Genomic DNA, 27553 nt, shown 5'->3' with positions numbered 1-27553 from the left:
GAGCGCGCTCAGTCTGTGTAGCTGTTAAATAACATCCGCCTAGCTTCAACAAATTGACCCCTTCTGCCTACTTTAAACAGCATCTTTGTTTCCATTAGCTGTCAGGAATAGCGGTGGTTAGTTCATAGTGATAATTAGTCCACGTGGGTGTGTATTGAGGAAACCGAGTCTTATTATGTCGCAGCCTGAGGGATATTTCGTGTTTAATCACTGCGATGGGCATAATAAAACATTGGGGGAAAGGGAAAGCTTCTGCTTGAAAGTGCCCAGTCCCTGCATTGTAGTCAAACAGTCGCCATGGAAACATGACCTGCTCTGTGTCGTTTGCACAAGCATGTGTGGACGAACGCATTCAAGCGCGTCGTACACTCGCGAGTTTGTGTGTTTGCCACATTTGCAGTGACTCACCGGTTTAATGCGAGGCTTTTACGCCCCGGATGCTGCACGGTGAGCTCCTCTCTGCAGCTGCACTCTCCCTCGCTCCCCAGCGTCTCGCATTTGCAACACCATGCGGCTCAGAATGCTAATGCCACTCAAAACCCAGTAATTGGGTCATTTCTTCAGGGGGAAGATGGAAAAGCCACGTTTGTCTTGACCTAAAGAAAAGTTCTCCAAACTGAATGACTAAATGAAGTGCGTGTGATTATCAGTCTTAAGTCGGCTGATAAGGGGTGTTGTTCTGTTCTGATGAGCGCTGCCGTTGTTAATGATCTCATTTACTCGGTTTTATTGGTTTCTCATGCACATCTATCAATTATCACATCCATCAATTATCTCCCTGATTGTGTTTGTAGCCATGTTCAGCTCCGTGCGCTTTGAGAGCGATGTTCTGAAGAGCTCTCGCTGATGAAACTGTGGAGAAGCGACTCGGCTACCGCTGCTCTGATTAGTTAACGTCAAACAGAGGCACTTGTGTGCACTGGTAATAAATAACATTCTGGCTCTGACAATAAACAGAATGGCCACATCAGATATAGTATTTTGATCAATATTGTAAAGCTATTTGAGCTGTTGCAAATCATGTCCCTGAAGGATTGCTGTGCTAATAGTCTACTTGGTTTCTTAAAGGGGTTATGAACTTTTTTATTTATACTGTTGTCTGAGGTCAACTTATGACGTTCGCGTGGTTTTTACATTCAGAAACATCATAATGAATAAGTAATAGGCTACTTTCTGCCTTGGTTTTGAGTCTCTCTGAAAAACGCTCGGTTTTGATGGGCGTGCCGCATTGAAGACATGGAAGTAAACGCCCACGGCTAGGATTGGATAAGATTTGCATATTTAATGAGCTTCTGCTCCCCTGTCAGTGACAGCGTGTGGTAAACGGCAACCGGAATGAATCACCCAGCCCACAGCCAGGGCTCGCAAAATGTCTTTATCAAATAAACACAATGATTCATCTCTCATCCACCTGCGATTGGTTGGAATGTTATTTCTGTATCATTTCGCCCTATCATCAGTGAACATAACCACTAACCCTAAACACACAAAAACACATAGCCCCGGGGCTTTGCGAGCTGGAGTTACAAGTCAGAGTCTGATCACGAATGATCATTCTCCAGCTTGTGACAGTGTGCTACGGTATGTAATCAATAGATCTCAAGCGATCTGTAACAATGCAATACTAACACATATAAAAAAACATGTTTTACTCACATAAGTGTGTTGCACCGTTCCTGTCGGATCCAATATAGAAGGCACAGCATTGTGTTTTAATCTCAATATGTCTGCAAATCCAGTCTCGACCTCTATCTTGTTACCAATCGATTCCGCATCGTTTAGCTCCACGAGTCGGTGGGCGGGCTTGAGGCGATGCTTCTGCATTCTATGACGTCAGTGGTCGACATATTGTGAGATCTCTCGTTTTCTGGGCCTGGTGTCTATAAAAGCTTTTCTTTGACTAACAAGGACGTTTTCAGCTCTGAAACTTACAGGATATTCTTATATCACGATTAACCTTTATATACCAAAGGCTCAAAGGAAAGTTGATTTCTCAATTCATCACCCCTTTAAAGTAAACTCCTTGTGAATTTGAACCTGAGACTGCTATTGTAATGTAACTGCTCAAAGACACAAAAGCTGAGAATCCAAACGCAGCATTATTAAAGAAGAATCCACAATCATAGTCAAAAAACTGGCAAAAGGTCATACACATGCAAGCAGTCCAAACAGGCAAACAAGACAGGAGAGACAGGCAAAAGGGTAATCCACGGAACAGGCAAGTAATCCAAACCCAAGAGACAAGAAACCAGAGAAAAACAGTCAGAAATGCAGTATACAACAAACAAGACATTGCAGTGAATGACAGGGTGAATAGTCTATATAATAAGGAAAATGATACACAGGTGTAAACAGTAAGTGATGATGAGTCCGGGCAAAGGATTATGGGAAATATAGTCTTTGATGGAACAAAAATTCCATCAAATTGATTTTCACGCCACTGTACCAGCGAGCACTAATCATTGTATAAGATGGATGATTTCTCTGTGTCTGTGGTTCATAATTTACACTTAATCTATTTAGGTTTATTTGTATTACTATTTTTTAATATCTGTGATGTTTACTGTGTTTTAGGGTTAAGCATATGTATCTGTGGTTCACAATTGTCAGATCACGCTCTTATTCATGTAAATGCTTTTAAACCATTCAGCAGCCTAAGGCCCCGATCACACAGAACGCGTTTTTGCAGCGAGAGGCGCCTTTGAATAGATTTCTGTTGGCAGAGAGTGTTATACACGCTGCTTATGCGCCCTGGGCACCTCATGTTTTAACCGCCTGCTGCGCCTCGCGTTTTAGAAGGAGCGCTCTGAGCACCTGAAGTTAAAAAAAATCAACTCTGAGCGGAAAAGCGCACGACATCATTGCGTTTTTTTTTTTCTATTGTCCAATCGAATGAATGGAGAGGCGGGTCTTCCGCTGTGGCGACCGTTACCTTGATTAGACTGACAGGACAGCTGATTTGGGGGTTTCCTAGCAACATGAAAAAACGTCAACCAAAAAAGCCAGTGCTTTGCGCCTTGCGTTTTCGAACCTGAAAAGCGCGTTCTGTGTGATCGTGGCCTAATAAACCAGTCGCTGTGATTCTGTCATTAATGTCAATCAAAGAACAAAGGGAACAGAGATAATTGTATAGCTTTATTAAGGATTAATCTATATTTCATTTATAATTTACGCAGTTAAGACTGTAAAAGTGTTTGATAACTTTATTCTGTATATGTCTAACCTGTAGGCCACAGGTAAATATGACTTTTATTATAAAGGGTTTATGTGAAGACGGTTCACTTAAATTAAAAGTTGTTATTTTTTTAAAAGCCTAATAAATGTTGAAATTGATAGCTTTCAATGATACTGTAATGCTGAATGTCTATCATTAATGTTTCATAGAGACATCAGTATCAGTATCAGTGATACTGGCCGTCATTCATAAAAAGATGCCGTTACAACAAATATTTAAAATATACTGTCTTTAAATTGTAACTGTGAAATGATTACAGTATAAAAATATTTAAAACTCCAATGTTTTTCATTGTGCTTGATTACAGAAATGTGCGACGTATTAGTTAATTCTTTTGTAATCGATTGACAGCACTATTTTTTGTATTATATAATTATTTTTTACTTTGTTTTATTTTGTAAATTTTAATGTTCGGTGTGTTTTAGGATTATGCATATGTATCTGTGGTTCATATTTTTTAAAAATGTATCTATTTTATTGGCAACACTACAATAATGCCCCATCTGTTAATGTTAGTTAATGTATTTCTTAAAATTAACTAACAATGAACAATACGTTTGTGTGTGTATATATATATATATATATATATATATATGGTATGGTAATTTTAAAAAATCAATTGTTAATGTCAGCTCGGGTAAAGTAAATAAAATGAACAGATACAACTTTTGATTTGAATAATGTATTAGTAAATGTTGAAATGAACATTAACAAAGATTAATAAATGCTACAGAAATACAGTTCATTATTAGTTCATGTTAACTAATGTAGTTAACTAATGAACCTTATTGTAAAGTGTTACCATTTTTTTATGTTTATTTAATGTCTATATCTATGGACTTTTGATGATAGAACAGAAAACCTAATTTTAGCATCATTTTAGGGTACAAATCTGTACCCCATCCAAAATGAATCCTGGTGCCAACTCTAGACCCGCTGACCAATGTTACCGCCTCTTCCTGCATGACTGAAGAACGTCAGCCAGAATTCAACTAATGAGTTTGTTTGAGAAGTGTTGTGGCGTGAGATACTGCGTTCAGCTCTGGGTTCTTGACATCTGTTTGGTCCTCATGTTCAAGAGCAGGTGTAGTCAAGAGGATTCCAACTGATGCTGTAAATGAAAGGTCATGTCGCTCTGAGGAGAGCAGTTAGACAGTATTCAGATATGCCTCTCTCTCTCTCTCTCTCTCTCTCTCTCTCTCTCTCTCTCTCTCTCTCTCTCTCTCTCTCTCTCTCTCTCTCTCTCTCTGTTGAACAGCTGAGGTGGCTGAGGCATAAACGAGCTTGTTCACTGGGTTTCAATTAGCCATGAATTGGAACATTGAACTGTTTCTCTTCCTCCAGCTGTCTGAAATACTCCCCTCAGTTAAAAAAAAGAAAAAAAAAGTCCAAATGTGAAACATGGACACTCACTGTAAATGCCAAGGCTGCCTTATTACCGAGACACTTCATAAAATGTCATTGTTCACAACAAGCTCTACGGACAGCACCTGTGAAATTATGTTGGTTATCACCAAATAATTTTATATTATTCCTTTATTATTAAAGTTATTAAAATTACAGTAATGCATTTAATAATTTAAAGTTTACACATTTCTGCTATAGTTATATTAAATTGTAATAATATTTCACAATATTACTGTATTTTTAATTTTGAACGGGAGTGAATATTCATAATATAATAAATAATATATCACATAATAATCATATTATTACAAAATATATCCAATTAAGCAAAAATATAACACATTTTATAATAATAACTATACTAATGTTTATATGATGTAATATTAAGTATAATTAATATTTAGATAATTTTTAATATTTAACTTTTCCAATACTCTGATGAATCAGGGGACAGGGACATGTGCCCCTAGTATGCTATTTTAAGGATCCTGAGTTTGTTTTGGAGTCTCCTAATGGATGATGGATGAATCGGTCTCTAAATCCCTCCTTTGATGTCCATTTTACCATATCAATCCGAGCACGAGTCCGATGATGAAACATTGGAAGAATTAGTTATTCAACCCGAACCTCCATCGCAAGGACGACTCGAGGACGTTTCTCAGTGATACGCTACTCATTTTGAGGTTCATTATAAGATGTTGCAGCTGCTAGTCAGCATTAACAAGCGTGGGTCGAATTCAGACCTTATTATCTTCTTCTATGTAACATAAATGCAAGAACAAAATGTAACAAAAATCTTAAGAAATGCATTAACTAACATTAACAGATGGGGCATTATTGTAGTGTTACCAATAAAATAGATCAATTAAAAAATTATGAACCATATATACATATGCATAATCCTAAAACACACCAAACGTTGCAGAGCTGAAAAGAATGACGAAGCGTTAAGAAGGTTTTGGGAAATCCAGCCCAGATTCTTAAATGTGTAATCCCACAGTAGGCATTATGCAAATGTATTATCTAGTGACATAGAACCGTAACAGTGGGATTCAAAATACAAATGACTCGTTTTGGCGGTCCTCAGTCGATTCTTTCTTTTTGGAGACAATAACTTTATTTATCGTGCACTTTACAACTTTGCAGAACGTTTATATTCACAAACAGTGATATTACACACTGCATGAAAGGGAATATTCGAAAAAACATAATGGGGCTCTTTAAAGGGCACCTATTATGCCCCTTTTTTACAAGATGTAATATAAGTCTCAGGTGTCCCCAGAGTGTGTCTGTGAAGCTTCAGATCAAAATTCCTAGCAGATTATTCAATATACCATTTTGAAAATGCCAATTTTTGGGTTTGAGGAAAATGAGCTGTTTTTTGTGTGTCTCCTTTAAATGCAAATGAGCTGCTGCTCCCCTTCCCAGAGGGTGGAGCCTTCACGGCATGTGAATGAAAACTGAAACATGATATCTGTTTGTTTTGCTGATCATCTCTATCGCAGACACGTTCACGGGACATTGCAGTTCTTCATCATCATGACATATCATCTGCATGTGTTTTAAAGCCTTATCACGCTCAACTTGAGCACACACACCGACGCATGGGCACAGAGAGCTGGATGTCGGTGCGTCCGTGAGTAGGCTATTAAACTAGTCTAAACTTGTTCTCTTTCATGTGTTATTGCGATTGAGCTGTCAAGGTTATGTCAGAAACACACAAAGTTCACATAAAAACTGTTGATTATGTCTGTGCACATGCAGCAAGTAGCCTACAGAAATCCCGTGTGTGTATTAGATCTGTGTAACGTTACTAAAGTGAAAGCAGTGTAATATACAATACCTAGTGTTATATCTGCTGTTATTATGAATCAAACAACAGAAGATAAACAGAAAATCACTCACTGCTCTTGACTGAATAAGTTTAGTAGCTTTATTAAGAACACATTTCTTACTTGAATGCTCTGGGGAGGAGATAAACATGGCGGACTGTGTACAGCTCTCTGAGGGCGGGGTCTTTGCTAATACGGCAGTGTCCATCAACACTCATGGGCGGGGCCTGTGAAATGTGATGTCACTTTACCAGGATTCTGCAAACGGCTTGTTCTGAGACGATGCTTATGATTGATGGGGATTTATACCATTATAGGGTGGTTGTGTACACACACTGCCAACACACATTTATGTTCAAACACCTTATAAAAGTGAATTCTGCATAATAGGTGCCCTTTAAGATAATGGTGTCTAATAGGGTGGCCATTTCCATAACACCAAAAAGGAGGACACTTTTCGGCATTTAGTGAGGCAGTGTGTCCATCATATCGATGTTATCGTGATACAGTGATTCTGCAATAGCCTACTCTATTCATTAGTGTTGTAGTACTCGAGACCGGTCTTAAGACCATTTTTTGAAGGTCTTGGTCTTATCTCGGTCTCGACTGCATTTCTCCTCTGTCTTGTCTTGGTCTCGGACTTAGGGGACTTGGAATTTGATCTCAAGACCAGTCAAGATCACACCTGCTGGGTTATCACTAAATTGCTCGTGCATTGTCTGATTTAACATCATTAATGTGCTTAAAATGCAATCAATAACTTCTTTGTAATGTGATTTCTTGTGTTACTGTGCTGCCAGGTTCAGAATCAATGCCGCATTGTCTCAAAAATGCCAAAAATTAAAATGAATGCCCACAAAATTCTGTTTTTATATAACATAGAATATAATTAAGCAATATCACAAGAGCAAGAGAGCTGTTTTCATGAATATAAGCGTGATTGCAAATAATATTGATTTATACAAACGTTCAATAAACAAGAAGTTAATATAAAATGACTGGTCTGGTCTTGGTCTTGACTCGGTCTCCCCCTGTCTTGGTCCTGGTCTTGACTCGGTTTCACCCTGTCTTGGTCCTGGTCTTGACTCGGCCCACCCTGTCTTGGTCCTGGTCTTGACTCGGTCTCACCCTGTCTTGGTCCTGGTCTTGACTCGGTCCACCCTGTCTTGGTCCTGGTCTTGTCTTGGTCTCACCCTGTCTTGGTCCTGGTCTTGTCTTGGTCTCAACCCCACAAAGTCTTAGTCTTGTCTTGATCTCGAAACACGCTGGTCTTGGTCTCGACTTGGTCTTGGTTTAGGTGGTCTTGACTACAACACTACTATTCATTGCCAGACCATTTGATCTACAATATATATTGAGGTAGACCTATGTGTAAGAGGCAAAAAAGTGTTTGTTGACAGTATTTGTATTTATTCTAGACATTTTGATGTCTATTTCAAAAACTGACCACTGAGTGGAACCTGTCTTGCAAAGTGCACAGTGCCTGAAAACATAAAATTTCTGGACTTCTGGAAATAACAGAAATACATAAATAAACAAATAATGAATGCGAAAAATAAATAAATACACATTTCAGTTCTTAACAAAGATGTTGCTTCTCCAAAAAAATGACCTAATGGAAGACGTACCTGCGGCAACAGTGAAGGGGTGAATCTCTAAAACATCAAGAGTGCAAAACAGACAAAAAAACTCACACACACACACACACACTTATACACACAAAAACACACGCACACACAAATTAACGCGTGCCATTCCAAAAGCTAATTGTATTTTTGTGTGTGTGTGAGTTTTTTTGTCTGTATGAATTTCCCATTCATTTCGTCTGGGTCCTGAGTGTGACAATTTTTTTTACGACCACTTAGACTTTCAAATCCTGTCCCCAATTTTTTTGGGTGTTCATATACCAAGTACCAATAAAGTCACCAAGTCACCAAGTCACCAATAAAGGACCACTCCGATGAAGCAACGATTTTTAACATTTAAAAAAAATAAAAATTGGGGTCAGAAATGACCAAAGAACCCCAGAGGGTTAAATGAGGTCTGACGTTTCGGCATGTTAACGTTATGATAGGACGTAGCCAGGAGGCTTGTTTACTTTTTTAACCAATGATATATCAGATATTTATTTGACACCCCTTTCAGCCAATCATTATCTTACGGCATTAGACGCTATGCTGCTGCGTCCCAATAAAGATTCTAGAGCGTTTTTTTAGAACTCCAAAAAGGAGGACAAATGAGTGTCCGGCTTGAGGCTGCGCCGGACACCGGACAGAGGGCTTAAAATCCGGACTGTCCGGACAAAATCCGGGCGTATGGCCACCCTAGTGTCTAATAGTAATTTAGTGAACATTGTCGATTTTTTTGTAATTATTTGTCAGCTTTTAAAACAGTTCTTTCTTAAAATGTCATTTTACTGATTTGACAATCAGGTCCTTGAAGCATGTTTGTTGTATATGCTCAAATTATGAATGTGAGAGCAGCCATGCTGGTTTTCAAAAGTTCTTTGGAGTGTCGTGCGGCCATTACTTTAGATTCACTTATTACAGTATAATTAAGATGAATGTCTGAATCAAGCACAAACATGACCCTCATTTGAAATTGAACTTGAAATTGGATTAGTTGTCTTTCAATGTCTTTTTTAGCTGTGCGTTCTTACGAATTCATCTCTAAAGGGCTGCTTGAGCCAGCATGTCTGCCCCAGAGGCCTGGTCCCCTTTGTATGAGCAGGTAAATGATTATGGATTTTAGTGTCCGGACTCCGATTTAGACAATTACGGCTGACGCGGTGAGCTGAATAGATGTGAGGCTCGATGTCTGCTGAAGATGTATGAAAGCCTCGTTCCTATTTCAGTCAAGGAGAACGAGCTGAATACTGATGCTTTTAAGAGTTTATTTGGCTTGTTCTTTCAGGATAATGTATGTAGCATCACTTTAGCAATCACAGCGGGTTTAATTTAGTCCTTTCGCTGTCACGTAATGTTTTGAACTGTTATGAACCTCTTTCCACATCATTTGCCTGCTGCAGGTTTAGGATGTGATTGTGTCATCGCAGTTAGATATTTAATGTGACGGTTAAATGATTAATGCCCTTTTTGAATTGCATTTGCAAACACGTCTAATGGGATTGTATTTTTTTTTCCCTCCAATAGGTAAATGGGACAGAAATTGAATATGAATTTGAAGAGATTACATTAGAGCGGGTAAGTGTCTGTCTCTCTCACACACAGTACACATGCTGTAACCGTAGGCACATATTAGGCACATGTCATATTTTATGCTCGTGTGGATTCTTCCGCCTGGTAATCCGATCATTCACAGCTTGGCTTGTGTGCATGATCTTGAAACGTATAACCATAAAACATGACCAGTCACGGCACGAGCTTAGCCTGTGATTAGTGATGACTTTAAACATTGGGAGATCATTTGAACATTTAATGATGATTGCGTTTTAGTTTTGTCTAGTCATTGTGTGGGAAAGCTCTCGGGAAGGGAATTTGCCTGATTTGCCTTTTTTCGGATTATTATTATATAACTATTATTCTATAATATTTTTAATTAATACTTTTATTCAGGAAAGATGCATTAAATTGATCAAATGACATTTAAAATGGTACAAAAGATTTCAATTACAATTAAATGCCGTATTATTATTTTCAAAAGAACATTTTATTCAACAAAGAATTCCCCCAAAAATATTAGGCAGCACAACTGTTTTTAACATTGATAATACTAAAATTATGGAAGCCACAGACAGGTAATTGTGACTTTTTATTTAAAATATTATTGCGAGTTTATATCTGTAACGTATAGTCCACTGGAGACAAGTTGTAGATGAACCCAAACGCAGTTTATTAAATCCAAAATGTGCAAACAGAAACAATGACTTGGCGAACATGAACCATACGCAAACTTGACAAATCCCGAGACTTAACTGTGACATAATCTCACAATTCTGATCAATAAAGTCAGAATTGCGAGTTTATATGTGACCTTAGAGCACAAAACCAGTCATAAGTCACACAAGTATATTTGTGGCAATAGCCAAAAATACATTGTATGGGTCAAAATTATCCATTTTACTTTTATAACAAAAATCATTTTTTAGTAAAGATCATGTTCCAGGAAGATATTTTGTAAATTTACCACCGTAAATATATAAAAAAATTATTATTAGTAGTAATATGTATAAAGGCAATATTTTTGCACCCTCAGATTCCAGATTTTCAAATAGTTGGCCATATAGTGTAATATCCTAACAAACCATACATCAGTTGAAAGCTTATTTTTTCAGCTTTTAGTCATGTATAAATCTCAATTTTAAAAAAATTGACCCATATGGCTGGTTTTGTGGTCCAGGGTCACATATAGCGTTTTTTGTGATTTTTATTTTTTTTAAATATAACAAAATGATTAGTTAAATTGTGTAATTGTTAGATTATGTATATTATGGATATGATGATATAATGGATGGATATATGATGATATAATCTATATCTGCACTTTTAAAGAGTCATTTATTATAGCACATGATAAATTGAATATAACAAAAAAAATTTATGCTGATCTATTAAAATGTATTTATGAGTATATACACTCAAAAAAATAATTTGTTGAATTTACTTAAAAAAGCTGCGTCAAGTGGTTCCACACAACTATTGAGTCATTTTTACAAATAACAATTTAGTTAAATGAACAAAAGAAAGTCAAGTAAAGCTGACAACATTTCTTTTGAATTTGTCACTGTTACATAATATTTATATGTGTAGTTTACTTAATAATGTTATGTTAAATTTATAAGAGTTTATTATGTTAGGTGAACACATTTATTGATTTAATTTACCTTATTAAATTAACTACTTGCTCTACAAGTGTAAGTGGAAAACTATTAAATATAACAAAAAGCATATTTTTAGAAACAAAATTCAAAAATAACTTAATTGAGAACAGGAAGTCCATCCAATAAATGAGTGTAAGAGTGCCCATAGCCTAAACACAGCCACCACTCTTCTGCATAATGGTAACCACAAAATTACACTAACATATAACAACATCTTTCCCTTTACTGAAAAAGATTTAAAAAAAAACACTTTAATCCCTAAATTTACTCTCCTAATGCAGTCCCTTGCAAAGCATGCTGGGAACTACAGATCCACTGCCCAGTTTGTTCGTTTAACTCAGCAATGTTAAGTTGACAGAACAAATACTTATTTAAGTAAAGCTGACAATACTCATTTTTAGTAGAAACAACTCAGTAAATCTAAGTCAATTTAGTTACATGAGTTTTTTAAGTAATGTGACCAAGGATGATTTGAGTGCAACTAACAACAGTGAAGGTTCATTTTTTTTGAGTGTACGCTAATATATAATATATTTCCATACATATTTATAAATGCATTGATGTTCATTAAGATTGCTTTTGTAATATACAAGCTCCATAGAAAGTAAACGTGAAGATTTAATTCTCACAAGTATCACTGAACCCTCTTTAATTGGGCCACTGGATGTGCTTTATTTACAAGTGAAAGCCTGAGGTGCACAGTGGAGGCAGTGTGAGGGAAAGAGAGAGAGAATTAGACGGCTGCAGATGACATTCTGGCAGCTGCAATCGGATCCACATGACTAGACACAGAGCACGGACAATAGCAAAGGTCAACTAGACCAGAGGGAGCACGGATTTGTCCGACCCTGGAGCCGTGAGGCGGAGAGTGTATGTTCAAGGCTCTCTGCAGACTCAACTGAGATTACAAGTTGAAAAATTGGATGCAAACTGAAGCGATAACTCTGCTGCAAGGGCCTGATCTGTTATTGTCACTTATCTCTCTCTCGCTCTTTCTCTCGCTCACAAATCCTGATGCTGATGTGTTGGTATTTACCTTGCTATTCTATAAAGCAGATCCGAGCTCTTAGCCTAGCCAGGGAAGATCTCAGCGAAGATTAATTCTCCTCACAATACACTTTGAAGCTTAAGAAGCCATGTGTGTTAAACTGAGGCAGCGCCCCGGAGTGTTTCATCATAAACACGTCATTTCAAAATTTTAGCCTGTTAGTCTATTCCCGTCTCAGAGATGTTAAATGTGGCTCTAGCCCACGGATTCGACAGTTTTTGATTTGAGAGTTTGCGCTGCTCAGAGGCGATGGCCGTGCCAAACTCTAAACACTGATGAGTCATGGGTAGCAAAGTGCACCTCTTACAAAAATAACATTACGCTTCTCTCTTTCTGTTCAGTCTGTTGTGGTTCTGTTATTCAGGACTAATAAAGGTCCTATACATCTTTGGTTTTCCTGTGTGTGTCTCCTCAGGGTAACTCAGGGTTGGGGTTTAGTATAGCGGGTGGTACAGATAACCCTCACATCGGTGATGATCCCGGGATCTTCATCACCAAGATCATCCCTGGAGGAGCGGCGGCTGAAGACGGCAGACTCAGGTGGGCCGGTGTTTCGTAACACACTTGTGTGCATGCGTTTGTTGCGTACCATTCAAGACTTAACGTTGACAAGAAGTAAAAACTGACACTACATACAGGGTTTCTGCGGAGTCTTAACTCAAATTAAGACCTTAAAAGAGCTTAAATCAGGGCAGAAAGTATTAAATTCCTAAAGTCATGGCATTAAATGTTAAAAAACAAATATAACCTCAGTATTTTTGTCTGTTTCCCAATACAAATACTAAACTTCTTTAAATCAAGATACGTTTACTCGAGATTCAAAAATATGATGAGAGTTTATGACTAAAACAAGAACTAATATCTGTGTCAGTGAGTAATGACAACTTCGCTTTGAATTAAGTTGATTTATTTGTTCTTGTTTTAATCATAAACTCACTTCTTTTTGATCAATTTCACAGAAAACAAGACTTCATATGTGACCCTGGAGCACAAAACCAGTCATAAGTCACACGGGTATATTTGCATAATAGCCAACAATGCATTGTATGGGTCAAAAATATAGTTTTTTCTTTTATGCCAAAAATCATTAGGATATTAAGTAAAGATCATGTTCCATGAAGTGAAAATTTGTAAATTTTCTACCATAAATATATCAAAAATGTATTATTAGTAGTAATATGCAGTGCTAAGGACTTAATTTGGACAACTTTAAAGACGACTTTCTCAATATTTAGATTTTTTTGGCACCCTCAGATTCCAGATTTTCAAATAGTTGTATCGCAACCAAATATTGTCCTACATCAATGGGAAGCTTATTTATTCAGCTTTCAGAGGATTTATATATCTCAGTTTCCAAAAATTGACCCTTATGACTGGTTTTGTGGTCCAGGGTCACATATTTTGTCATATTGCATCTCCAATAAATGCATTTTGATTTAATAGTCTTTAGGCATTTGCACTAGCCTGACAAGCCAGATCCGCATCAAGATGTTGGGTCTGGGAACACACCATTGACAGGGCTCAATCCGATGGGTCGGATAAACGGTTGTCTTTCACTGCACGCAATAGGATAGCGCTACAACCCACCAGAGCAACGAAGAAGAGGAAGCGGAGCTAGTTGATAGATTAAACTTTTGCCGTATCCGGTCGGCAAAACTCTAAACACATCTTCGTTTTTTAAGAATGACGTTCTGTGTTAGCAGGGAAGTAGCAGGGAGTTCACGTGAAACCGTCACAACTCTGCCGTCATTATGTTAAGCCCGCCCACCGACTCTATACGCGATGTGATTGGCCTGACTAGAGTTTGGTTTTTCAAGCTCGCAAGCCAACGGAGAGTTGCTAGACGACCCTGCTAGGGTGCGTCTAGATTTCTAGGCTACATTTGCACTGGACAACAAGACAAAACTACAGTGGAAGAACATATTTTTTTTGCAGAAGGTACAGTAAAAGTTATTTCCGTATTCTAATGGATTTTTTTGCAATTCGAATTAAAAAAGGGTTGGTTATGTGTTGGAAGTGTTGCTAATTCAACTCAACTCGATCTACATTTAGAGTTCCCTTCAATTTATTCCTTAAATTGTCTTTACTTGGTCTTAAAAGGGTCTTTAAAACATATAAAAAGTACCTTCATATAACCTGCAGAAACCCTGTACGTATTCTAGTACACACTCAAATTTGTATACTAAAAATATAATACACATTCTTAAAAAATAAATGTTCTTTATTGGCATCTGTATTTCCATGAAGAACCTGTAATATCCAAGGAAAGTTTCTTTATTGTGGAAAAAGGTTCTTTAGATTATTTATTATTATCTTCTTTGGCTTTGCTGAGAAAAAAACCTTTGGAAACCTTTATTTTATAAGAGTGTATGTAATGCAAACAGTGGTCTCCGACTTTTTGGACTTCATTATGGAAGTGTTAATGAGTTGTGGACAGTTTCATGGTGATTTGAAAAATGTTGATATATTGATGGATTGTCAGAGGAAATAATACTGTGTTTCTTATTAAGATGAAGATAAATTCAGTAGATCACTAGGCAATTTTCTTTTTCGAGACATAATGATCTCGCTTATTGCTCTGGCTTCGTCGAGCAATCTCTTTTTCTCTTCCTCCCTCGCTCTCGTTCCTTCCCCCCTCTTTCCCTCGCCCTGCTGTAAATGATTGAAACCGGGCTGTTTATCACAGTCCTAATGTCTCTCTGGAGAGCTGAAGTACCTGAAGTTTTCTGCTGACTGCCACACACTCTGACCGCAAGGTACTTTAAAAAATGTACCATCTGTGAGGTCTGAGGTGAATTGTGTGGATATAACGAATAGACCTGACCAAATCACTTTCGGATAACGTCAATCTTCTACAGGGTAAAAACAAACAAGTATGCATTATACATTTTATGTAAAAAATGTAAAAAGATTATTGAAAAAGATTCAAACATTCTTCAAACATGATATTTTTGAGAAAATCATTCAGGAAGGAAAAGTTGTAAATGAGAATAACGAAATTAAATATTAACAAATTTTTGTCATCATTTAGTGTACGACTTTCTGTCTTTTGAGGAACATACAAGAAATGTCTGAGTTGTCTATACAACGGAAGTCAATGGGCACCAATAATATTTGGCTATCAACATTCTTTAAAGAATCATTTTGTGCAGGTTTGTAACAACATGGGTGTGAGTAAAAAATGACAGATTTTTCATGTTTAGGTAAACACTTCTTTTAAAAGGAGAGCATATTTGTCCTCCTGCTTCTCATATTTCTATACTGAGAAAAAGGCCCTTGTAATCACATTTTCAAAACAAGACCTCAACAATATCGCAACTCTTGCTCAGATTTTGGGACCCACTTTATATTGAGTGGCCTTGCCTACTAGGTACTAACATTTAAATAAATAATTTGATACAATGCACTTATTGTGTACATACATGTTTTTACATTGTACTTACATTTTCAAAAATACCTGCATGTAATTGCATCTGTAATTCATTTCTGTAGTTGCATTTATAATTACACTGTTGACACTTCCCTTACACCTAACCCTACCCTTAAACTTACCCATACCACCACACCTGTCCCTAACTTTACCCTTAAACTTACCCATACCACCACACCTGTCCCTAACTTTACCCTTAAACTTACTCATACCACCACACCTGTCCATAACTTTACCCTTAAACTGACCCACACCACCACACCTGTCCCTAACTTTACCCTTAAACTCACCCACACCACCACACCTGTCCCTAACTTTACCCTTAAACTTACCCATACCACCACACCTGTCCCTAACTTTACCCTTAAACTCACCCACACCACCACACCTGTCCCTAACTTTACCCTTAAACTTACCCATACCACCACACCTGTCCCTAACTTTACCCTTAAACTCACCCACACCACCACACCTGTCCCTAACTTTACCCTTAAACTTACCCATACCACCACACCTGTTCCTAACTTTACCCTTAAACTCACCCACACCACCACACCTGTCCCTAACTTTACCCTTAAACTCACCCACACCACCACACCTGTCCATAACTTTACCCTTAAACTCACCCACACCACCACACCTGTCCCTAACTTTACCCTTAAACTTACTCATACCACCACACCTGTCCCTAACTTTACCCTTAAACTCACCCACACCACCACACCTGTCCCTAACTTTACCCTTAAACTTACTCATACCACCACACCTGTCCCTAACTTTACCCTTAAACTCACCCACACCACCACACCTGTCCCTAACTTTACCCTTAAACTTACTCATACCACCACACCTGTCCCTAACTTTACCCTTAAACTTACCCATACCACCACACCTGTCCCTAACTTTACCCTCAAACTGACCCACACCACCACACCTGTCCCTAACTTTACCCTTAAACTCACCCACACCACCACACCTGTCCCTAACTTTACCCTTAAACTCACCCACACCACCACACCTGTCCCTAACTTTACCCTTAAACTTACCCACACCACCACACCTGTCCCTAACTTTACCCTTAAACTCACCCACACCACCACACCTGTCCATAACTTTACCCTTAAACTTACTCATACCACCACACCTGTCCCTAACTTTACCCTTAAACTCACCCACACCACCACACCTGTCCATAACTTTACCCTTAAACTTACTCATACCACCACACCTGTCCATAACTTTACCCTTAAACTGACCCATACCACCACACCTGTCCCTAACTTTACCCTTAAACTCACCCACACCACCACACCTGTCCCTAACTTTACCCTTAAACTTACCCATACCACCACACCTGTCCCTAACTTTACCCTTAAACTCACCCACACCACCACACCTGTCCCTAACTTTACCCTTAAACTCACCCACACCACCACACCTGTCCCTAACTTTACCCTTAAACTTACCCATACCACCACACCTGTCCCTAACTTTACCCTTAAACTCACCCACACCACCACACCTGTCCCTAACTTTACCCTTAAACTGAACCACACCACCACACCTGTCCCTAACTTTACCCTTAAACTTACCCACACCACCACACCTGTCCCTAACTTTACCCTTAAACTCACCCACACCTGTCCCTAACTTTACCCTTAAACTCACCCACACCACCACACCTGTCCCTAACTTTACCCTTAAACTCACCCACACCACCACACCTGTCCCTAACTTTACCCTTAAACTTACCCATACCACCACACCTGTCCCTAACTTTACCCTTAAACTCACCCACACCACCACACCTGTCCCTAACTTTACCCTTAAACTCACCCACACCACCACACCTGTCCCTAACTTTACCCTTAAACTTACCCATACCACCACACCTGTCCCTAACTTTACCCTTAAACTCACCCACACCACCACACCTGTCCCTAACTTTACCCTTAAACTTACCCATACCACCACACCTGTCCCTAACTTTACCCTTAAAGTCACCCACACCACCACACCTGTCCCTAACTTTACCCTTAAACTTACCCATACCACCACACCTGTCCCTAACTTTACCCTTAAACTCACCCACACCACCACACCTGTCCCTAACTTTACCCTTAAACTCACCCACACCACCACACCTGTCCCTAACTTTACCCTTAAACTTACCCACACCACCCCACCTGTCCTTAACTTTACCCTTAAACTTACTCATACCACCACACCTGTCCCTAACTTTACCCTTAAACTTACTCATACCACCACACCTGTCCCTAACTTTACCCTTAAACTTACTCATACCACCACACCTGTCCCTAACTTTACCCTTAAACTTACTCATACCACCACACCTGTCCCTAACTCTACCCGTATCCCACCTTAATATCAAGTGTTTTGCGATACAATATGAACACAATATATTGTACTTATAATATAAGTACAATATAATATATATTGTACTACCACCTAATATAAAGTGGGACCAGATTTTGCAATCATAAAAGGAATATGAATACATATTTTACAATTAAATTCAAATACAAAATGATCTGAGCAATGATGTTTACATTCTTGCTGTACAGTATGTGAACAATTATCTCATTTGTTTCTATTTTTATGTCTCCCAAGGAATTTAGAAAGTTGATTATTCAATAATATCTCAGAACTCAATTAAGTTTCCTGAGCTATGAAAGAGCATTCTCTGAGCAATAAGATGTTCCTCTAGCTATTTCTGAACAGGTTGAAGGTTTCATTGATATTGGTGAGCTATAGAGTTTCTATTCCTGGCTGGATGCGTTTGAGATTCATGTCAGGGCCGATCAGAGGTTGATTGAGAGGGTTGTTTTATTAGAGGGAAGCGTAATTAGATTGTGCCGGAGAGATGGCAGATCTTCCTGTGTTTTGTATGCATGTGTGTGTGGCGTCTCGAACAGCAGCTGCGCGTGACAGCCCCATCTGAGCCATTCGCCCTGCTCTGTGCTGTGACTTGGCTGTATTCTTTTATCCTCTGTCTCTCAGTCAGGTCTGTCAGGGCTTTGAGCATCACCAATACTAGTTCTCACCTGGCAAGTTGCACCACTTCAGCCTTCTATATTCTGCAAACATCTTTCCATTCCCCTTTCCCATCCAGCCCATGTTCTGCATTTTCTCTTTTAAAAGAGTAAGACACTTTAAACATTTGCCAATAGGCTGTGATAGATTTATTGTGAGTTGGAGGTGAACGCTACTTAAAGAAGCAATTACATTGTGTAGGATTTTTTTTTTTTTTTCAGCTCTACCCTTGTTTGACTTTGGGAGTGTTGGAAGCTGAACGGGCTCCAGATAAATCATTCAGGCTTTAAAGATGTGTGGAGCAAAGGAACAGAAAGTTGCATCAAAGATTCTCGATTGGACGTAGCACACGTATGATCAGGCTTTATAGAGCTGGACAGGGATCTGTGACTGACAAGCCATTAAAACTACAAACTGATAATGCTCAACAAAAGCTTAGTTAATTTTTTTTTTTTTGGATTAAAAATATACATTCATGTATTACACGCAATAAAAAATAAAAGTATTTTCTTACATAATTGAATATATCAGATATATCATCATTTAATATAATTTAAAATGTCAGGGTTGAGGGATGAGGCGAGGACTCAGAGATGCAGAGAAATTGGGCTTTATTAAATGCCAAAAATAAACAAAACACAAACAAAAACGACCCCGTAGGGAAAAACAGACCGGCAGCTGGACTTGGCAGGACTAGACAGGGATCAGGTTAACACGAAGGACAATAGACAACAAACTGGCACAGGACTGAAGACACAAGGAATTAAATAGGGAGCAAACAAGGCAGGTATCGAGAGGAAAAATAACCAATAATCAGACAACAAGAAGGGCAATAAGACAATTACAGGAGAGAACATGACACAAAGAAACAGACACGACAAGCCATGTGCTCAAACAAAACAAGACACGAACACGCAGCTCATAAGCCACGTTCACACGAGACATAACACCAGGGGTGTCCAAAGTCTGGCCTGCGTGCCAAATGCGGCCCGGGGATGAATTTCAAACGGCCCGCAGCTTGCCTATTAAAATATATTATATGTGGCCCGCCACGGATAATTTACAAATCGTGCAGTTTCACGATGCCAACGCAAGGTGGCAGTACTAGATTTTAGACCAGGGAAACGGCGCCAAAAGCGGAACGAAACAGTGCTACTTGTGCTCTGTGCAACTCGCGAGCTCTGACTCTGAACAAATGTGTTTTCCTGTCTCGATCACGCGACCACTAAACAGCCCTTGAGAAGTGTTCGAATTCGGCGCAGAGGTCTCCGGTACGAGCTGCGAATCTCTCTGTGATTTCATTTGATTTAAAGCCAGTTAAACAGCGCTGACTTAATCAACAACACTAACGTGCAAATCAGGAGAAACACTGAGCCAATTCAGTTAAAATACTTTTCAAACAACAATTCACCAACATTTATCATGGGTTTACTGTGGTAACCCTGTATCCGTGGTAATTAGTCAGAAATGTTGGTTAATATCTAATTTTATTTAATTTGTAATGTAGACATGTATTAAATGAGTAATAAAGGCCAAATTGCAGACTATTTTTGTCATAAACTTGCAGTTTTGTGCATTTGGATTTATATGTTTACAGACTAAATACCATAAAGTCATTCTAGATATAGAAATATATATATATATATTAAACTTTATGCCTTGTGTGCACTGCAAAAAATGCTGTAATTTAGTATTTTTGTCTTGTTTCCACTATAAATATATCTAAAAATTCTTAAATCAAGATGCATTTACGATAAGTTAAATGACATTAGATATTTTTTCTTTTTTTCTGGAAAATAAAATGAAATTGAAGTGAGTTTTTGGTTAAAACAAGCAAATATATCTGCCAATGGGGTAAGAAAAATAATGTTTCTGTTTGGAATCTTGTTTCTGTCCCAAACAGAAACATTATTATTTTTCTAATCCATTGGAAAATCATTTAGTTTGTTTCAAGCAAAAACTCAATTCATTTTGATTTTTCCCCCCAGGAATCAAGAAAAAATAAGTAATTTTTAGATATTTGGACTGGAAAAAAGATAGAAATACTAAGTAAGAAAAGTATTGTTTGTAGTGTGGTTTTACCTGTGGTGATCTAAATAGAGCACTTATTAAATTTAAATAAGAATAGAGTTCTAACAATAATATTTAAATTTCACCCATTAAAACTTTTTGGTTGATGAAAGTTTTACAGATATTGTTAAATATCTATACATTTCCTGTGTCCTATCTAAAGCTACTCTACTGTCAGCTCAAGCTTTTGTCAAATCTGTCATGTTTCCAAGAAACAAAACATGTCATATATATATATATATATAAAATAGAAAAGGGATCGGCCCCCGGGTATGTCCACAACATCGAATCTGGCCCCTTTTAAAAAAAGTTTGGACACCCCTGTGCTACACAGAACACAACAACACACATGGACAGAAGAGCATATGGCCAAGCGAACTCAAAACCGCACGCTCACAAGCGAATGCTCATCCCATGTGCTCAAAAACGGAGCATAAATGCCACAGAACCGAAACCAAACTAGGCCGAAGTGCCAGGATCCGAACACCACGCTCCGCACACAAAACAACTCATGCAGACAGAAGAGCAAACAGCCCGAGCGAACTCGCAACTGCATCTGCACAATGGCAAGACATTAACAGTGTCAGAGTTCTGTCACCAAACCAAGAATAAACAGACCGAAGTAACAGAACTACTACAACTTTACAAACTGTATATTCCATCCCCTAACTCTAACCCTACCCCTAAACCTACACATCACAGAAAACTTTCTGCATTTTTACATTTTCAAAAAACATCACTTAATATGATTTATAAGCTTTTTTCCTTATGGGGATCACAACATTTCCCCACAAGGATTTCGGATATTGCCATACTTTTGGGGACATTTTGTCCTCATAACATGTTTACCAAGACACACACACACTACCGGTAAAAAGTTTGGAATAATTAAGATATATATCATTTCAATCATGACAACTCTTTGAATAGTTTTTGCATGTTATTGAATATGGCAATGTTATTAGTGTTTTTGGTCTTGGCTGACTAGATCTGCTACGCTGCTGCTGTTGATTATTAAGTATGGACTTGCTACTGCTAATAGATACACAGACACGCTGCTGTGAGCATGTCAAATATGCTGCTGCATAAATATACATACATGAATCCTGTAGCAGATCGAGGCTGGGGGAGGTGGAGGGTTTCAGATGAACTCTGATACCGCGCTGCAGGACTAGCTTACTGCTAACAATGAACCAGACTATTTAAATGTTCAGCAAGCAATCTCATTGGCTACAGGATCAGAAGAGGCCATGGTGTAATGATGTGATTGCTTGCAGATTGCATGTAAAGGACCTACCAGCCAGTCAGATTCAAATGTGTATATTATGATACTCATCATAACATACCCATCATCATCATCATCATGGTTGCCATATGCATCATGTGAAACTAAACTGAGCTGTTGAACATTATTCAGCTATATATAGGGTGACCAGACGTCCCGTTTTCCCCTGGACAGTCCCGTATTTTAGCTCTATTTTTAGTGTCCCGACTTATTATGAAAAAATCATGTTTTGTCCCGTATTCTTCTTTTGTGAAATTTTCTTTGCTAGGTGATCATATAAAAGTGAGTAGCAGTCTTCTTTCACACAAGAAAATCCTAATCAAAGGTAGCCAATCTCGTCATTGTATATTTTTTTGGGGGGAAATTACCATCCAATCACAATTCGTTATAGGGAATGGGGGTGCCTGTCCGTCCAGTCCTGTATTCCATCATGAGAAATCTGGTCACTCAAGCTATACTGTGAATCAGTTGCATATATGTATATATTGCATATATAAGTGTATGTGTGTGTGTGTTCATGGTTTAGTTTTGAGTGAGTTTTTTCTGCTTGCTGGGTCTCAGCTGCTCTATGTGAGCGTGCCCCAGGAGGCGGCTGTCCTTGGACCACAGGCTGCCATGATCTGGAACTCTCTGCAGGAGGCTCACCACACACCAGAAAACTCACTTCTTGCTTATTTCTCTCCGCAGAGTGAATGACTGCATTTTGCGTGTGAACGAATCAGATGTCTCGGAGGTGTCTCACAGTAAGGCGGTAGAGGCTCTGAAAGCGGCCGGATCGATCGTGAGGCTCTATGTGCGCAGGAGGAGACCCATGCTGGAGACCGTCACCGAAATCAAACTCATAAAAGGACCAAAAGGTTTCACATTTACAATTACCTTATAACCCATCTGTTACATGAGCTGTATGTCACTGTTTACATTAGGGATGTGTCACGATGGTCTGCTGCTCTGCAATATTTTTTTATTTTGGTATAGTTTATTCGTAGCTTTGAATCACAACCGGGGCTTGTCTGTAAGGGCAGGTGGGGCAGAGCACATTTAAAGGTGGGGTAAGTGCTTTCTGGTAACCGATGTTGATTTCAAATCACCAAAATAAACACGCCCCTATTTTGATAGCTCCTCCCCCACATACGTAACCCAGGCAACGACTATGACGGAATCTGCTGTGCCAGCCGGCCAAGGGCATGATGTCGTCATTAAGTGAAAGCAATGTGTGTTACTATGGTAATCCAGGTCAAATGTTCAGTGAAAAATCCCAAAAACACAAACACAGTTCTCATAAACAACTCGATAGCACGAGCACGACAGTCCAACTAACGAACATATTACAATTATGACAAGATTAGAGGGTTATATCGATCACGAAAAGAGGAACCATAGGAAACAAACATATTAGGAGTTTATTATCTTACTTTTCGTACACACTTTGGGAGCTGACGCTTGAAACAGACAGTGAGGAGGTTTAGACGCTCCAGGCTTATACGGTGTGGAAATTAATGGGTTGTATCATCGCTGAAGTGAACGACAATACGATCGCAAATGGACAAGCGAACATGACACACAAGCATTATCAAGCAAAAGACAGCAGATATTAGTTCTGTGAAACAAAACAAAATCAATGTCACTCGCCGATCGAGAAGAAAAAAAGCTTCGCTCCTTGAGTTCTCTCCAGCGCTGGAAAGCTGAGACTTCTTGCCTGATCGTAAGCCTTATTTTTGTTCCACAGACATCTTCCACGTGTGTTTTTTATCTGCCATCTCTCTCTTTCTGTCGTCGCTTGGCTAATGTCCATTCTGTATTGTGTATTTTTAATAACGACATGCACTGAGCGCTCTTTTCTCCCCGTCATTAGTAGACATGCCCCTTACTGCTGATTGGCTATACGTTTGTTATGGTACTCGGCCCGAGACACTTTTCTTAAGCAGTTTTGAAATACCACTTACCCCACTTTTAACGTATGGCTTTGGCAGGCATGTATCACAATACTAAGCGAAGCAGAGAGTGACTGAGCCCTGCCTACCTCTACAACGCCGCCACAATTTTCCAATGTAAATCTGTGGTGAAAAATGGAACTGCAGCGCGGTCTAATTGAAAGCCATTGGGGCAGATTTCAGACTCGCCCACTTATTTTCATGTTACCTTATGTAAACCTCACTACAGACCAAGACGATATCAATTTGCTTTAGCTATGTGTTTCTGCATGAGGTCAGTTACAAGTTAGCATGTCTGTTCTTCCTATGTGGAGTAATAATACAATTAATAAAAATGATAAATTAATGAAAGTATAAATCCTTTTGTTTAAACATTCTCTTGTGAATAGCCTTTCTGTAGTTCTGTTGTCTTTGTTTTATGTTTGATCTGAGAATAGAAACTTTCTTTTCCTCACCGGAATTCCTCCACAACTCGTAATATTCATAAACAACATTCTTAGGCAATAAAAACTACATTAAATGGGTCATGAACTGGCTTTTTAAAAAATGTTATACTGTTGTCTGAGGTCAACTTATGACGTTCGCGTGGTTTTTATATTCAAAAACATCATATTTGGCTATTTTCTGCCCTGGTTTTGAGGCTCTCTGAAAAACGCTTGGTTTTGATGGGCGTGCCGCACTGAAGACTTGGAAGTAAATGCCAACGGCTAGGATTGGATAAGATTTGCATATTTAATGAGCTTCAGCTCCCCTCAGTACATGTGGGAATTGTCTTGAAAGTGTCTGGAGAAACGCTCACAAGGCTCACTAAATATCTTTATCAAACAAACACAATGATTCATCTCTCATCCACCTGCGATTGATTGGAATGTTATTTTTGTATTACTTGGACGGCCCGATCAGTGAATATAACCGCGAACCGTACACACACGCGCGCGCGCAAGAAGGGAATGTTATTTCACTATTTAAGATAGCCCGTCGGCAGGCCGGTGATACGTTTTGGTAAAGCACATAGCCCCTCGGACGTTGCGCTTTGCGAACACTGGCGTTACAAGTCCGAGTCAGATCACGAATGAACCAATAACACCCTCTCCAGCCTGTGACAGTGTGCTACGGTATGTAATCAATAGATCTCAAACGATCTGTAACAATGCAATACTTACACATATAAAAAAACATGTTTTACTCACTTAAGTGTGTTGCACCGTTCCTGTCGGATCCAATATAGAAGGCACAGCATTGTGTTTTAATCTCAATATGTCTGCATATCCAGTCTCGACCTGTATCTTGTTTACAATCGATTCTGCTGTGAAATGAAGCGAACAATTGCGCACATGAGCTGGAACCGGCATGTTTATTGCTCGGTAGTGGCCCGTTTAGCTCCACGAGTCGGTGGGCGGGCTTGAGGCGGTTTGCTTCTGCATCCTATGACATCAGTGGTCGACATATTCTGAGATCTCTCGTTTTCTGGGCCTGGTGTCAATAAAAGCCTTTCTTTGACTAACAAGGACTTTTTCAGCTCTGAAACTTTACAGGATATTCTTATATCACGATGAACTTTTATATATCAAAGGCTCAAAGGAAAGTTGATTTCTCAATTCATCACTCCTTTAAGACAAGTCTAAGACAGCATTCTATGCATGTGTTGTGTGTACTTAAAGCCTGTCAATCATCATTAGAGCGCCACCCTCAGGCTAAATAACACAAGGAAACCAGATCTCTGCCAAAAGCGTGTCTGCAAAAAAAGCTTACAATCTTTAACATAAACTAGCGCTAAGACCCAGAATCTGCCCTACCTAAATTTACAGCCAGGAGCCACTACTGGTTTTGCACATTCCTATTTGCATCCAATATTTTCTTTTTTCTTTCTGCTGTTAAAAAAGAAAGTAGGCTATTACTCATGTACACATTCACATCTAGGGTGCAAAAACAAATAGAAAACAAATCAAGATTTGAAACTCCACTGAGCCTGAGAGCTATCACGTCCTCTTTGTTGGTTGTTGTTTGGGTGGAGCAATAAACAGAACTATATCCTGAGAAAGACACTGCTTTGATGCATTATTCAGAGTGCATAGAGGAAGACGCATCTCACACACACACCAGCACTTGCACAAATTTGGAGGAAGAGCTTCGGGCACCATAGACACTCTGAATCCAAAACACCATTAACACACCCTACAACACTTGTTTTCTCCTCTAGGAAACCAAGGAACTAGATTATCCTTGAGGAAAGTGTATACTTTTTTGCTTTTGAGTACAGTTTCATACTTGTAGTTGATATGATACGGTACATTAATGCATTGTGTCTATGTAAGGGACTGACATAGGTATGATAAATTAGAGGTAGTATGTTGTCACTGCATCCTATGGGGACATGGCTAACACTTTGGATTTGTCATTTCTTAAAATCCCATAGGGCTCGGCTTCAGTATTGCAGGTGGTGTGGGAAACCAACACATCCCGGGTGATAACAGCATTTATGTCACTAAAATCATCGATGGGGGCGCTGCGCAGAAGGACGGACGGTTACAGGTTGGAGACAGACTGCTTATGGTAGGTTTAAAATGAAATGAAAACATTTGAAATTGTACTTTAGTTTAGTTTAGGAGGTTTCATTTAGTTAAATCACTGACCAAACACATAGAAGCAGCCCTCGGAGATGTTACATCCATAGTTGGCTGATTACGTTCCTGAAGTTTCGCTCTAGTGTCCGTGTCAAACTCCATTTGCTTTTAATCCAGGGGGGTTGTTAAATTCTTTAAGACTGAGTTTGATTTAATTAGCAAGATCAGTGCTGTGTGTAATCCACTGGGCAGGACACATTTGGCAGCGCTGATTCGCCATTGACCACTAGAGCGTAACTGTTTACGTAACTCTGGATTGCCCGCTTAACACTCCCTGCTTGTTTTCTCTTTCGCCCAGGTGAATAACTACACTCTAGAAGAAGTGACCCATGAAGAAGCAGTGGCCATATTGAAGAACACGTCAGATGTGGTATACCTAAAGGTTGGGAAACCCACTAGTGTCTATCTCTCAGACCCCTATGGGCCACCTGACATCACACACTGTGAGTTATTCTTACCACGTTTCACACTTGATTACGTAATACATATGCTTAACCCAGTAGAATGATTATTTTCATTCAGTCATTCAAGCTGTTGGTTGTTCTATTGATTGGCATTGTATACTGTAATATACACTTTCTCTCTCTTTCTGTGTCTCTACAGCATTCTCACCCGCAATGGAAAATCATATCTCTTCCCCCGGTAATAACGGCACTCTGGAATATAAGTCCAGTCTTCCGCCCATCTCCCCCGGCCGATATTCCCCCCTGCCCAAGCACTTGCTGGGGGAAGAGGACATTAACAGGTTGGATGGTTTTTCCTTCCTACGGTAATTCCCTCCCTCTCTACCAGATGCC

General features: G+C 39.0%; 1 protein-coding gene across 3 annotated transcripts in view; it reads left to right on the top strand.

Annotated features, from left to right (window-relative positions):
* The window catches only part of dlg2 (discs, large homolog 2), a 394149-nt gene that overhangs the window by 266725 nt on the left and 99871 nt on the right, over nucleotides 1–27553 (top strand). For 2 of the 3 annotated variants that reach the window (XM_079804836.1, XM_079804837.1), the window contains exons 7-12: nucleotides 9627–9677; nucleotides 12778–12902; nucleotides 22889–23058; nucleotides 26549–26685; nucleotides 27055–27199; nucleotides 27360–27501. In XM_079804836.1, coding sequence (XP_079660962.1) covers nucleotides 9627–9677; nucleotides 12778–12902; nucleotides 22889–23058; nucleotides 26549–26685; nucleotides 27055–27199; nucleotides 27360–27501 — 770 coding nt within the window. Of the gene's footprint in view, nucleotides 1–9626; nucleotides 9678–12777; nucleotides 12903–22888; nucleotides 23059–26548; nucleotides 26686–27054; nucleotides 27200–27359; nucleotides 27526–27553 lie in introns of all 3 variants that reach the window. The other variant, XM_079804838.1, reaches the window with a different exon arrangement.

The sequence above is a fragment of the Gobio gobio genome (assembly GCF_949357685.1).
Source record: "Gobio gobio genome assembly, chromosome: 22".
In the NCBI taxonomy this organism is placed as follows: Eukaryota; Metazoa; Chordata; class Actinopteri; order Cypriniformes; family Gobionidae; genus Gobio; species Gobio gobio.
The sequence above is the reverse complement of the archived record's forward strand: the minus strand, read 5'-3'. Positions and strand labels throughout refer to the sequence as shown.